General features: G+C 40.5%; 1 protein-coding gene across 1 annotated transcript; it reads left to right on the plus strand.

Annotated features, from left to right (window-relative positions):
• Positions 1-2793: 2793 nt before the first annotated feature.
• On the plus strand, positions 2794-12248 carry LOC136753578 (kelch-like protein 6). The gene is made up of 5 exons (XM_066709817.1): positions 2794-3614; positions 5513-5678; positions 9025-9474; positions 10288-10525; positions 11575-12248. The coding sequence occupies exons 1-5, from the start codon at positions 3355-3357 to the stop codon at positions 11835-11837; spliced, it is 1377 nt and encodes a 458-aa protein (XP_066565914.1). The 5' UTR covers positions 2794-3354; the 3' UTR covers positions 11838-12248.
• Positions 12249-12315: the final 67 nt, after the last annotated feature.

The raw sequence follows: 12315 nt of genomic DNA on the forward strand, positions 1-12315 counted from the left end.
TCACATTTTAGAAACCTGCTATCATTATATGGATTAGTGACCGTTATCAACCGTTATCAATAGGAATAGACTTAAAATAGTTGCAATATCTTTGGTAGAGTATGGCGTCCTCTACAGTCCACATTCGACCACACCACCCACTTATTGCAGAACAAGGGCGAGAGACCCCTTGAAAGTTTGACAAGTATTTTCTCTGTGTCCTTTGAATGAAACGAAACAGGCAGACGTGTTGTACATTTAGAAAAAAACTGTTTGTTCATTTTTAAATTATGTTGACATAAAAACATGAGCACAACAGTCAAGACTGCAATGAAATCACAAATGAATAGATTAGTCAGGCACTAGAACAAAGCTGTGGGTTCTTCATTATTGTGTTGACTGTTGTTTAAGGAAAGCTCCATTGTTTGGGTGCATGAATTTGAGTGTGTGTCCCCCCAAAACAATGAACCCCAAAACCACTGCTGCTGCCCCCTAGAGGAGACTGAGTGCGAGACTAATTAAGTCCTGCTCCAGCTACACACTAACTATGGAGAGTACTGTACTAAGAGGAACAAGATATGCCAAATCACAATGTATTGACAACTTCTGTAACTGAACTACTCATAACTCAATTCATAACCACAAATCGTTTGGTTTTACATATCAAATAGTTATGTTTTTGACATTGACAATGTCATGTATTAATAATGCTCTGGTGTACACTGGTGAAATTGACATCACAGCTAACAAAAAACTAAATTAAAATAAAAACCGGTGTACAGATTGTCGGTTGAAAGGTTTTATTACATACTAAAAAATATCTGAGAACATATTGAAAGCTCTACATGAATTATTACTGCTGGAATTGCAATTCCATATTATATTAATAATACGACGTTATAATAGAATTGCGCTGTAGCCTATAGCCGACATCGTCTGTTAGTATATGCCACTAGTATACAGGCCAGCGGGCGGGGCTGCAGCTCTGTACACCCGCCTGCGCATCACAGCCGTTATTCTCTTTAAAACAATTCAGACCAAAGTATTACATGTTCAGTATAGATCATGCTTTGGGGTGTCGTTTGGGAAATGCAATTTAGCTTTAGCTATATTTTTTTGTGCCATAAATACATATTGAGTTTAAATTAGTATATGTAATTATCAATTATGCTACTAAAATAAATGTATAATTATATCGTGTTATATGGCATTCGCATTGGAACTCGATTAGCCTTGCAAAGCGCCGCAGCAGCAGCGTCAGCCCAGCGCTCAAGTGTGCTAGGAGTCGAGGCCCGGCCTTCACTCACTTCACTAACAGCACAGTAACCCTCAGTGCGGGACTACAGCCGGATCAACTCAGCTCAGCTCTTTTCTCTGTGCACTGGCACTAACTTTAATCTGCAGCCGGGCATGATCCGAGGTAGCGCTGCCCTAGCGAGGCCGCAGCTTACAGAGCTCCGCACTGACTGCCAGTTCGCAGCCATTGACCCCTCGACTCCAGGGAGTACAAACAGTAGACATCAGCCCCCAACAAGAAAAAGGAGAAAACAAACACAACACCGCCTCACCTGTCTGAACAAGTGGGAGAGAAACTCTTGCAAAGACTTCAGATCCCGCACAGCCCTCCCCTCCCCTCCCCTCACGCCTCCGAATCGACAAAGCTTATGGATCCGGTAGGTGACGCGCAGGCGCAGTCTCCAGCTGCTAATTACATAATAGGTTCCGCCTGGTACACTCACAAAAATAAATGACTTATTATTTTTATTTTACTTATAACAATTAAACATTTACTTGCATATTACTGCAAATTTACTTGGATGCACTTGTTATATTGGGATTACTTAAACCAAGTAACTGGTACTTGAATGTTTTTATCAGCTATTAATTAAAATGACTTGTAGGGTGAATTGTTTTGTTTTTAAAGTAACTTATATTAAACAATAACAAGTATATTTGTTTACTGAACATAAGTAATAGATTTACTTATATTTTACATTACTAGCAATTGCTACCAAATATTGTACATTACTAAGAATTTGTACATTCGTTTTTTGTGTGCTAGTTTTGAGTAAGTTTATTTATTAATGATTAGTATTATAGCATTGTGATAGCATTGTACTTGTTCCTTGCAGAAATTCCTATTAAAACGTTTTTGTAACAAGCAGTGACAGACTTTGAAAGAGCGCACAAAAAACTTTGTAACTAAAATAAAACATGTACGACAAATTTAAATTGAGGAATTTGAATTACACAACCTAGCTGTAAAGCAAGTACTTGGTCTTTGAGATTGTTAGCGAAAGCAATGCCAAACATACTACACGTTGTGATGTGTATCGTCTAGATGCGTGTGCAGTAGGCCGATGTGCGTCTTTCGATACTCAGTGTCATTGTGATTCCTTTGTTTTCTTTCCCCAATGAAGATGATCTCACAGCAGTCCCAGAGCTGACTCTGTGCATCCCAAAATGACCTTAATTAGCTCTACAGAGTTTGGAGATTCACAGAGAGTTTTAAATAATCTGCTGTTAAATACCTCTTCAATTACTCACCTTGTACAATTCAGATCTGTTCTACACATGTGGGATGAGAAGACGGCTAACTCAGACTTTTGGTTTCCCCATCTTCTCGGGGGCATCCAACAGTCTGTCAGGTGTAACTGAGTTCACAAATCTCCTACTTAACTGCACTCCCTAGCAGTGCAGTTGCATTGTATTTAACATGTCCATATATTGAGGTCTAGTTATCCATTCGTGTTGCTACACTTTTTTCTTTTTTGTGTCATACATACTTCCTCCTTCCCTATTGCTTCACTTGCTGCCTGCTTGAAGACTAGTTGAAAAGGAACTGGGAGACATAGAGGTAAGGTTTGATGAATAGACAGTGCTCCGAAGCTCAGCATATTGTTTTGATTATTATTAGTAGTATAATTACAAAAAAGAAAGCTTCTTGATACTGAAGCACAGAGAAAAAATAATCTAAACCTTGCGTCTTCATAACGGACGCCGAAGTGAGGAGTACGGCATGGGAATTATTTTTCAAAAGGCCGTTACTTTCACATTGGAAGTTCTCAAAGATGTAGCCCAGCGACTCCTTTAACTGTCGACATGGCGTTGAGAAAGTGCAGTTTCCTGTTTTGCACCTGCTGGCTACAGATAAGCGAAGCACGCAGTCTTTAACAGGAAATCCACCCTTCAGCTGTAGTGTGGCCCAGCAGGAAAGCAGAGAACGTAACACACACACACACACACACACACACACACACACATGCTTACCACACACGAACATACAAAACAGCCAAAGTCCGATACACTGCAGCCGCTGTTGCGATACGAGGATGAGCTGCCGGTTCTGGAGAAAGCGGGTTCTGTGTGAGTGAGATGGGCGACTCGGTGGAAAGGAACACGGACGAACCCCTGGGGTCCCTGGAGAGTGACCAGCTCAGGGAGGCCATGGGGGTCCTGGAGTGCTCCTGTGAGGGCAGGGTGAAGTTCGATGACTCTGGGCTGTCCTTGCAGCTCCAAAGGGGCCTGGACTCGCTCCGCCTCGAGAACTCCCTGACTGATGTGACCCTGCACGTAGCAGACACCGAGTTCCCCTGCCACAGGGTCGTCCTAGCAGCGGCCAGCAACTACTTCAGGTAAGAGCAGTTCCAGGGCTGCCATTATAATGTTCATTTCTGGATTCCTTGTAAGAATGACCAGGGCCACACATTGAGGGGGTCTGCCCTCACTATGTGCGATATTATTGCTGTTATTTACATTTTTGGTTCTAAAGATAAACACATTGTGAAAACCAGGTGTTTTACAGCATTTGTATGTCAGTCACAAGTTTTTCGAACACCCCCAATACAGAATATCTCCACTAGGCTGCATCTAAAATATCTACAATAAATAACACTTTGTCAGGCATGGTTGATTAAGAAAGGAAAACATTTAGGATTAGACAACGGAGAGAAGCTGGGACCATGAAACGCTATATCTTTACTTAAGATTAGGGTTAAGTGAAGATAGGTGACAGCAATGATAGCTTTAATCTTGTCTGGAACATTGACTCATTGACGCACCCTATTTTTATAATTTGCTTAGTTTTTCACAAAGTTAAAAAAATAATTGTGAAGTACTTCCCCATCAAACTATATTTTCTCTGTAGTAAGAGGACTAATGGGCATACTGTTATTACACTAAAACAATATCAATTAGTGTGGAATCAGTTGATTTTGTGAAGCACAATTTACACATTTCAAGTTAACCTGTTGCAGGTAGATTGTAGGACGCTGGTGGAGATCTAATCCAAATCAGTTTGAAGTGCGGAATGGTTTGATTAGTCCAATCCATCTTATTGAGTGCTTAAGTAAATGTTTGTATACATATTTTCTTATGAATGTGAAAAGCATTACTTATCTTGTGACCCTGTAAATCATGACAGGATCTCAGGTTGCTCACCAGGACATGGCCCTTGAGAATCTAACAGTTTAAAAAGTATTACCACATTTGTTTTGCATTTTATGGTAATACTAGACCATACATTTGGAGTAGCTGTTTGCAGTAATTGTAGCCTAGAGCCACTGCACTGACATATATATCTCCTAGGCATGCTTTTACATTGACAAGCAAACTGATTTTATGTTCACGTGGGCATTGTACTATATAAATGTACTTATCACACATTTCCATATATTTTCAGTATGTTCACATAAAAAATAAGAATATTACTGCTTTTATCTTGCAACTGTAGCTAAAATGACCTATTTACCATATAATACACTTGTCTGGTATAATTAGGTTTCTGCACAATGCCTGTTTAGAGAAGTAATATGTAAAGAAAGTCGATAAATTACAATTGAGCAGTAAGACACTGGATTTTAGACACACACAAAACAGTCAATTTGACTACTTGCCCCACAGAACATGCCTTCATTACCATTAGTCAAAGTTCATTCACTTTGTATTTGATATACTGCTCATATAAAACAATTTGCCACATAGCACTTTCACAGATTGAAGACAAAACAAAGACACTTACAGTAAAGTCACTATGAGCAGAAAAGTCAATTTAACTAGAAACACAAATCTCCGGGCACTAAAGGCACAGCGCTTTGCTTCCCCTCCGAGTCATTTGTTTATGGTGAAAGCAGACACGGGGAAGGAGTGAGTTTTTCCTGGGATGAGAGTGGATCTGTAGGGACAGGTTTGGTCGAAGTCTGAGGACTCAGATCTCACGGTTCTGCATCCTGGTCCAGCTAAAGCGGGGACCGGTCAGCAGTCTGGACAGCTAGCAGGAGCTGTTCCTTCTAAATCATTGGGGCTAGGGCAGTCTTTTAGTATTGTTCACACCTGTTTGTGCCCTTTAAGGACAACCGTCACAGTTTCTAAAATGATTTATTTATATTTCTGCATGTGTGGGTAACTATTTCACAGCAATTATTATTATTACAATAAGTAGTAGAAGTACTAATAAGGTGTTAATGATAACGCCCCACTGAATGTAATTATTAACTGAAACAAATAATTTGAGATTTTTCTCCTGGTTTTCTAGGGCCATGTTCTGTAATGATCTGAAAGAGAAATATGAAGAGAGAATCCACATTAAAGGCGTGGAAGCAGAGACAATGAAGATCCTCCTGGATTACACCTACACCAGCAAGGTGCTCATTACGAAGCAAAATGTGCAGAAAATACTGGAAGCTGCCAGTCTATTCCAGGTGAGGATTAAGCTACAGATTAATAAACATGGAGGGAGGGGTGGTTAGGCATGAGTGTCTCTGAATCTAAGATCATTAGACATAGCCCAGGCTAGATCACAAACTAATTTACAAACACACAAAAACAAAACATTACATGTGAGGAATATAATTGTGTTTCGTTCAGCTTACTCTCTCAAGAAGTATAACATTTCCAAGAATAAATTACAATTTAAAAAACAGTTAAATTTATATATATTTAACTTCATGGCCTAAGAGGCAAACACAACACATTCTTGCTGTACTTTGCTTGGAGTCAAAAAACTCTAATGGCACAATATCGAGATACTTCTGAAATTGGTTTTGTGTCTAGCAGTATCCAATTTTCCACATCAGAGAGTTGGTACTCCCCTACAAGCAATATTTCAGACAATATTACAGCTCAAGTCTTCCAGGACTTCTTGGAGTCTTCCTAAAATGAATATCTTACCTCCTGACTGAAAACCTCCGGATACAAGTTTATGGTCCCTTATTTACATCCAATGGTGTAAATATAAAAGCTATAATTTGTAAAACAATGTACACATTGTTGGAGTTAGTTGATCAGTCACTCAGTGACAGTGGCAATGATTTTGAGGTAACACTTTACAAAAAGTTACAGTGTATTTACATAGTAGGTACTAAGCACAATGTAATTATGCATTATTACAATGTACTTAATGTGTAAAAATGATTAACAGTAATTGTCTGATAAGGAAGCCCATCAGGAGGCTACCTTAGGAGCATGGCGGACTTTTTACATATTGAGTACATTGTAGTAATGCATAGTTACACTGTACTTATGAATAACTACATACACCGATCAGCCATAACATTATGAGCACTGACAGGTGAAGTGACTAACACTGATAATCTCGTTATCATGGCACCTGTCAGTGGGTGGGATATATTAGGCAGCAAGTGAACATTTTGTCCTCAAAGTTGATGTGTTAGAAGCAGGAATAATGGGCAAGCGTAAGGATCTGAGCGACTTTGACAAGGGCCAAATTGTGATGGCTAGACGACTGGGTCAGAGCATCTCCAAAACTGCAGCCCTTGTGGGGTGTTCCCAGTCTGCAGTGGTCAGTACCTATCAAAAGTGGTCCAAGGAAGGAAAAGCAGTGAACCGGCAACAGGGTCATGGGCGGCCAAGGCTCATTGATGCACGTGGGGAGTGAAGGCTGGCCCGAGCTCAAATTGCTGAAAAAGTAAATGCTGGTTCTGATAGAAAGGTGTCAGAACACACAGTGCATCACAGTTTGTTGCGTATGGGGCTGCGTAGCCGCAGACCAGTCAGGGTGCCCATGCTGACCCCTGTCCACTGCCGAAAGCGCCTACAATGGGCACGTGAGCATCAGAACTGGACCACGGAGCAATGGAAGAAGGTGGCCTGGTCTGATGAATCACCAGTTCAAGGTGTTGACTTGGCCTCTAAATTCCCTCTTTCAATGTTAATTACAATTCTGTGCAATAGTCAAAAAATACATGTTTAATGGACAGGTGACTGAATTCAATATAGAAATGCATGCAAGATGAAAAGCTAAACAAATATACAATTCATGTTAAATTAAACCAAGGGATTCCACACGTATTATACACGTAAGAAACGGTCCATGAGTGTAAGATGCATAGTGTGCAGCTCCGATCTGTCAATCGCCTCCAGTGGAATTAATGACTGTAGGAGATGCATGGACGTAAGTATATAGTCATGTTTATTACATGTACCATATGAACAGTTTCAAAAAGTTTAACTCGGTTACTGTATATCATAAGTCAGTATACAAAAACAATGTTAACATCTTCCTGCTATGTACATGTATGTATTTGTGTACATGTATGTGTAAGGGTGACAGTGAAGCAGTGGAGCAGTGGTTAGTGGTGCTGCCCCACAGTTTCTGGGCCACGGGTCAGATTCCTTGCCTGTCTGTCTGTGGAGTTAGCTCTTCCCTTGGACGCACAAGTTGTCAACAGATGCTCCGATCCCTAATGATTTTGGCGTAAGATTATTAAGGCTAATACATTGCTAAATGTCTCTATACATCAGACACTACAGGCCTTTGTGAAGGCGTATGAAAACACTTGTAGCCAGGAGCTGGTGAAAAGCAGAAAGAGGTTTTGACTATATCACAGCTTTGGCTTCTAACTGAACTGTGGTAATGTAGGTGTTTCTGCATAAAACCAGCCCCTTCCGCAGTGTTCACACAAATAAATTAGCGACAGGTTTCACTTTTACAGTAGTCAGTTTTCTCACTCTTACTGTAAATATGTCAAAGATTTCCCACACAATCAAAACGAAACTTTTTTTGTGAATTAAAGGCTTAAATAAAGGTTTAAAACAGAAAAATATCTTTAAGACGCATCTTTACGATTTCTAATGATTTTCATCTGGGAGTAAAGTGCACCTTGCAAAAATCAGTAAACTCACTAATTTCACTCATTTTTTTTATACTGAATATTAGCTTCCTAGATACACTCAAGTTATTGTAATAATGTTAGGATTTAGTTTATGTTGTTAGTAGTTGGTTCCAGTTTCCTATCATTTCATAACCAAAGTTTGTAGAAATAAAACACATGCCCCCAGGCCTTGTAATATGGAGCAAATCATGGTTCAATATCACTTGTTAATAGAAACTTGTCATTCAGTAGTATTTGTGTCAACAAGCCACCTTTAGATTTCAACGTGTTTATTTCACTTAAAAAAAAAACTAAAAAAAAAAAAAACTATAACAGAGGTGTGCAAAATCATTTGAACCTTTTATTTATACCAACCAGCTGAAAACCTTTAGGGAAGTGAAAACCAATCTGACTGCTGTTTTCATTTTTGTTTCCATTTCTATGTGTCTATTTAAGCAGCCCCAGGGGGCAAAAAGGTGCTTGTTTATTCCTGTGGTGAGTCACAAGAGATACATTGAAAGTCGCAGAGATAAATTTAGAGGTTGGTGTGTTACTGGAACGCTGTACTTGTCAAGCAGGGCAACCTGACATCTTGATTATACTAGTCTTAGATCGGAGATAAGCATGAGTTAGCAAGCTTGGCTGTTTGCAGTATTTCCAAGAGCCATTGCTAAACAGTTAGCATATTCTTTTTTTTTAATGGATAACTATTGCAGTTTGGAAAACGATTGATCTATATGTCCTCATTTTGGGGGGATAAAGTACCTGTGATTGTTCTGTTCAATTCCCTCACATTCCCATCAACATCAACATCAGCATCATATTTCAAATTAACAAAATTATCCAAGACTGTTTGTGGTCACCAGAAACAAGCGTCCTTTCAAACCTCCTTCACTATTATATTAAAGCCCAGCTTCCTTTCTTCTCGCCACAGTTCCTGCGGATGGTGGATGCCTGCGCAAACTTCCTCACCGAGGCTCTCCTCCCGGACAATTGCGTGGGCGTCCTGCGCCTCGCCGACACGCACTCCTTGGGCGTGCTGAAGACCCGGGTCCAGAACTACATCATCCAGAAGTTCCCCCAGGTGGTGGCCTATGAGGAGTTCCTGGAGCTGCCCGAGGACGTCTTCTGTAGCATCCTGCAGAGGGACGACCTGTGCGTGACGGAGGAGGAGCAGGTGTTTGAGACGGTGATGAACTGGGTACGGGCGCAGGAGGCCGAGCGGCTGCCCCTGCTGCCTGACATCCTCAGACACGTGCGCCTGCCCCTGGTGGACCCCTGGTACTTCGTAGAGCGAGTAGAAGGAGATGAGTTGATCCGCAAATGCCCCGAGGCTTTCCCTCTTCTGCAGGAAGCACGGATGTATCACCTTTCTGGAAATGAGGTGGGCTAATTTCTTCCAGGAAAGGAGACTTTGATCTCATTAGGTAAATGTATCCATAAAGTTACAAGTATGGATACAAAACAATGTATGTAAACAGATAGTTTCAAAGCATGTTTTACCACCTTGTTATAAAAGCCAAAGACATTGTTTATTTAATTAATTTACTTCCCCAAAACTGGTTTCCCAAACCTCTGTGTGTAGTGGTGGACCAGTGTTCTGATTTGGTCTAACCCCTTGGTGACCGGACATTTGGAAGTCTTAGAGTTTAGTTATATTATTACAGTGGCCCTCCACTTAATTCGTACTCTTCGTTTTGTAACAAAAATATGATTTACAAGAAGTGTGAAATCTTTTTTCCCCAATAAATCTATTACATTTTGAAACTGACACGACTGCACAGAGCAACATCTTTGAGCATTTTGAACAAACGAATGATAATTGCTCGCTTGCACTCCTTCTGTTAAATAATCTTTTTGTCATCATTCCGTTGCAGTGAGAGAATGACTATTTTAAAGGTGAGCTATCCACTCTGATGCACTGAATGGCCAGTTCTCTTTGTGGAGTCGTCTCACTGGTCTTAATCATAGGATACTGAGTAGTAACTTTTCTTCTTTCCAAATACTGCAACTACAGTAATGTGTGTCATATGAGAGTGCGGTCAGCGTGTCTGAGGCCCTAGTCAGATTCATTTAGCACTGCAAGTTACGAAGATGCCGCAGACAATCCAGTACAATTTACAGCTTTGTTAAATGACTATTTGATTCTTTGCACGCACTGCTCATTTGAGGAACTCACTCTGTGTGGCGATTCCAGGTCATTTCCGAGCGCACAAAGCCAAGGGTGCAGGAGTTTCAGTCGGAGGTGTTCATGATCATCGGCGGCTGCACAAAGGATGAGAAATTTGTGTCCGAGGTGACTTGCCTCGACCCCTTGCGCCGAAGTCGGCTGGAGGTGGCCAAGCTCCCCATCACGGAGATGGAGGCCGAATCAGAGAACAAGAAGTGGGTGGAGTTTGCCTGCATCACCTTCAGGAATGAAGTGTACATATCAGGTAAGTGCGCCCCAAAATTAAACCACCAGCGCCCCACAGTCACAGTAATTGTGTTCATAGAATCAACTCTCAATCTAAAAATGAAAGATTGTGGTCAATTATTTCCCACAATCAGTTTTAAAAGTTATATTATGTAACAGAGACAGTCAAATATATTTAATGTGGATTCATTTTTTATATACATTCTTCTCTTGGTATATAGCTGTGCAGACATACACAAATATACACCAAATCACACATTTTTATAATTGGTTTTGACTTACAGAAAATACAACCTCATCTTTTTTTCATGTAAATGTGAGTTTAAATATGAGGATGTGGTTTGGCAGGACTTTTCTTTCTCTGTTTTCTTTTTATTTAGTGTGTGAATTGAAACCCTTTGTTCCTGACTGTAGCTTCCTGTGAGAAAACACTATATCTTATCTGTGAAATGAGTGTCTGAAGAGTTGCTACAATAAAATACAAAAAATGGGGTGGGGGAATTAACATATGTATAAAACTACATCAGTTGCCATATGAGCCTAATATAATTACAATTATAGTAACAACAAAATATCTTTAAGAGGATGTAGCTGTCTTTTATGCAGAGTATTTTACAGCATCTCAAACATGAGATGAAATAGGTTTCATTTTGTATTTCATACTGAGAAATGAGTATAGGGGAATCGAATTCAAATAATTTGCTCAGACTAATCCACAGTATGACAGAGACAGAGAGCAATCTGAAACTGGGAACTCTCTCTTATATCGCCAATTTCATTAAGCAATGAATTGATGATCTTCCTCTTCATTTCTTGGTGTATTCCATGGTTTCACTCAACGCACTCTGTAATTGTTATCCACTTTTATTAAAATCCATAAGAGAGTTAGGATGCAGATTCATATCTGACATTTCTTCTGTGAAGCCCTGTTTTGTGGTTTGGGACAGAGTTGTCTATTCAGCTGCCGCATGGCGGGGATTTCTGTGTTTGAATTAAGCTGTTGTTTTCGGTGTAGGTTCCTTCTTTCACTCTTTAGTTCCTTTGTGACTGAATGTGTCATTGGTGCAGGTGGGAAAGAGACGCAGCATGAAGCATGGAAGTACAATGCCTCCCTCAACAAGTGGATCCAAATCGAGTATCTCAACACCAGCCGTTGGCGGCACAAGATGGCAGTCCTTGGAGGGAAAGTGTATGTCATCGGTGGCTTTGACGGCGTTCAGAGACTGAACAGTGTGGAAACATATGATCCCTTTCACAACTGCTGGACGGAGGTGACGCTTTCTCTGTTAACTAATTGTGAAGGATGTCCCCAAACATTCAACTTAAAATAGCCTACATCACTCAAACACACCCAAACAAGCACCTGTTTTAAACTTCTTTTTCTTAAAGTGGTGGTCTTCACTTCTTTACAAAAAAGCCTACATGATGTTGCAAAAATGGTGACACAAAAGGTATCACTTACACAAAACATCGCAATGACAACAAAGGCGGACTTGAACAGTTCCAGCAGCAAGGCAGGGATGAGAATTCCTCCGTCACATCATATAGTTTAACACTTACTCATCTCAGGCGACCTCAGCCAAACTGGTGGATGTTGCTTTACAAACAAAGATGTGAAAAAGTCATGGAAAAGCAGCAGCATCAATGCAGTGATTCGACTCTACTGGTTCTGTGAAAGCACTGATTTGTGTGCTGCAGTCTGCAGGACAAACACATTCCTGGTTTATTTTCAAAAGGAAGGAGAGTGATTGATTCTCCTACATTGAGACCCCCACCATGTAAAGCAGGGGTGCCCAACCCTGGTCCTGG

Source organism: Amia ocellicauda, chromosome 7 (assembly GCF_036373705.1).
Source record: "Amia ocellicauda isolate fAmiCal2 chromosome 7, fAmiCal2.hap1, whole genome shotgun sequence".
NCBI classification, from domain to species: domain Eukaryota; kingdom Metazoa; phylum Chordata; class Actinopteri; order Amiiformes; family Amiidae; genus Amia; species Amia ocellicauda.

What these genes read in the sequence shown, in the direction of transcription:
- LOC136753578 (XM_066709817.1), top strand. Translation starts at nt 3,355, where the DNA reads ATGGGCGACTCGGTGGAAAGGAACACGGACGAACCCCTGGGGTCCCTG. An exon ending in ATCACCTTTCTGGAAATGAG is followed by an intron (nt 9,475 to 10,287) that starts GTGGGCTAATTT and finishes TGGCGATTCCAG; the next exon opens with GTCATTTCCGAGCGCACAAA. An exon ending in GAATGAAGTGTACATATCAG is followed by an intron (nt 10,526 to 11,574) that starts GTAAGTGCGCCC and finishes TCATTGGTGCAG; the next exon opens with GTGGGAAAGAGACGCAGCAT.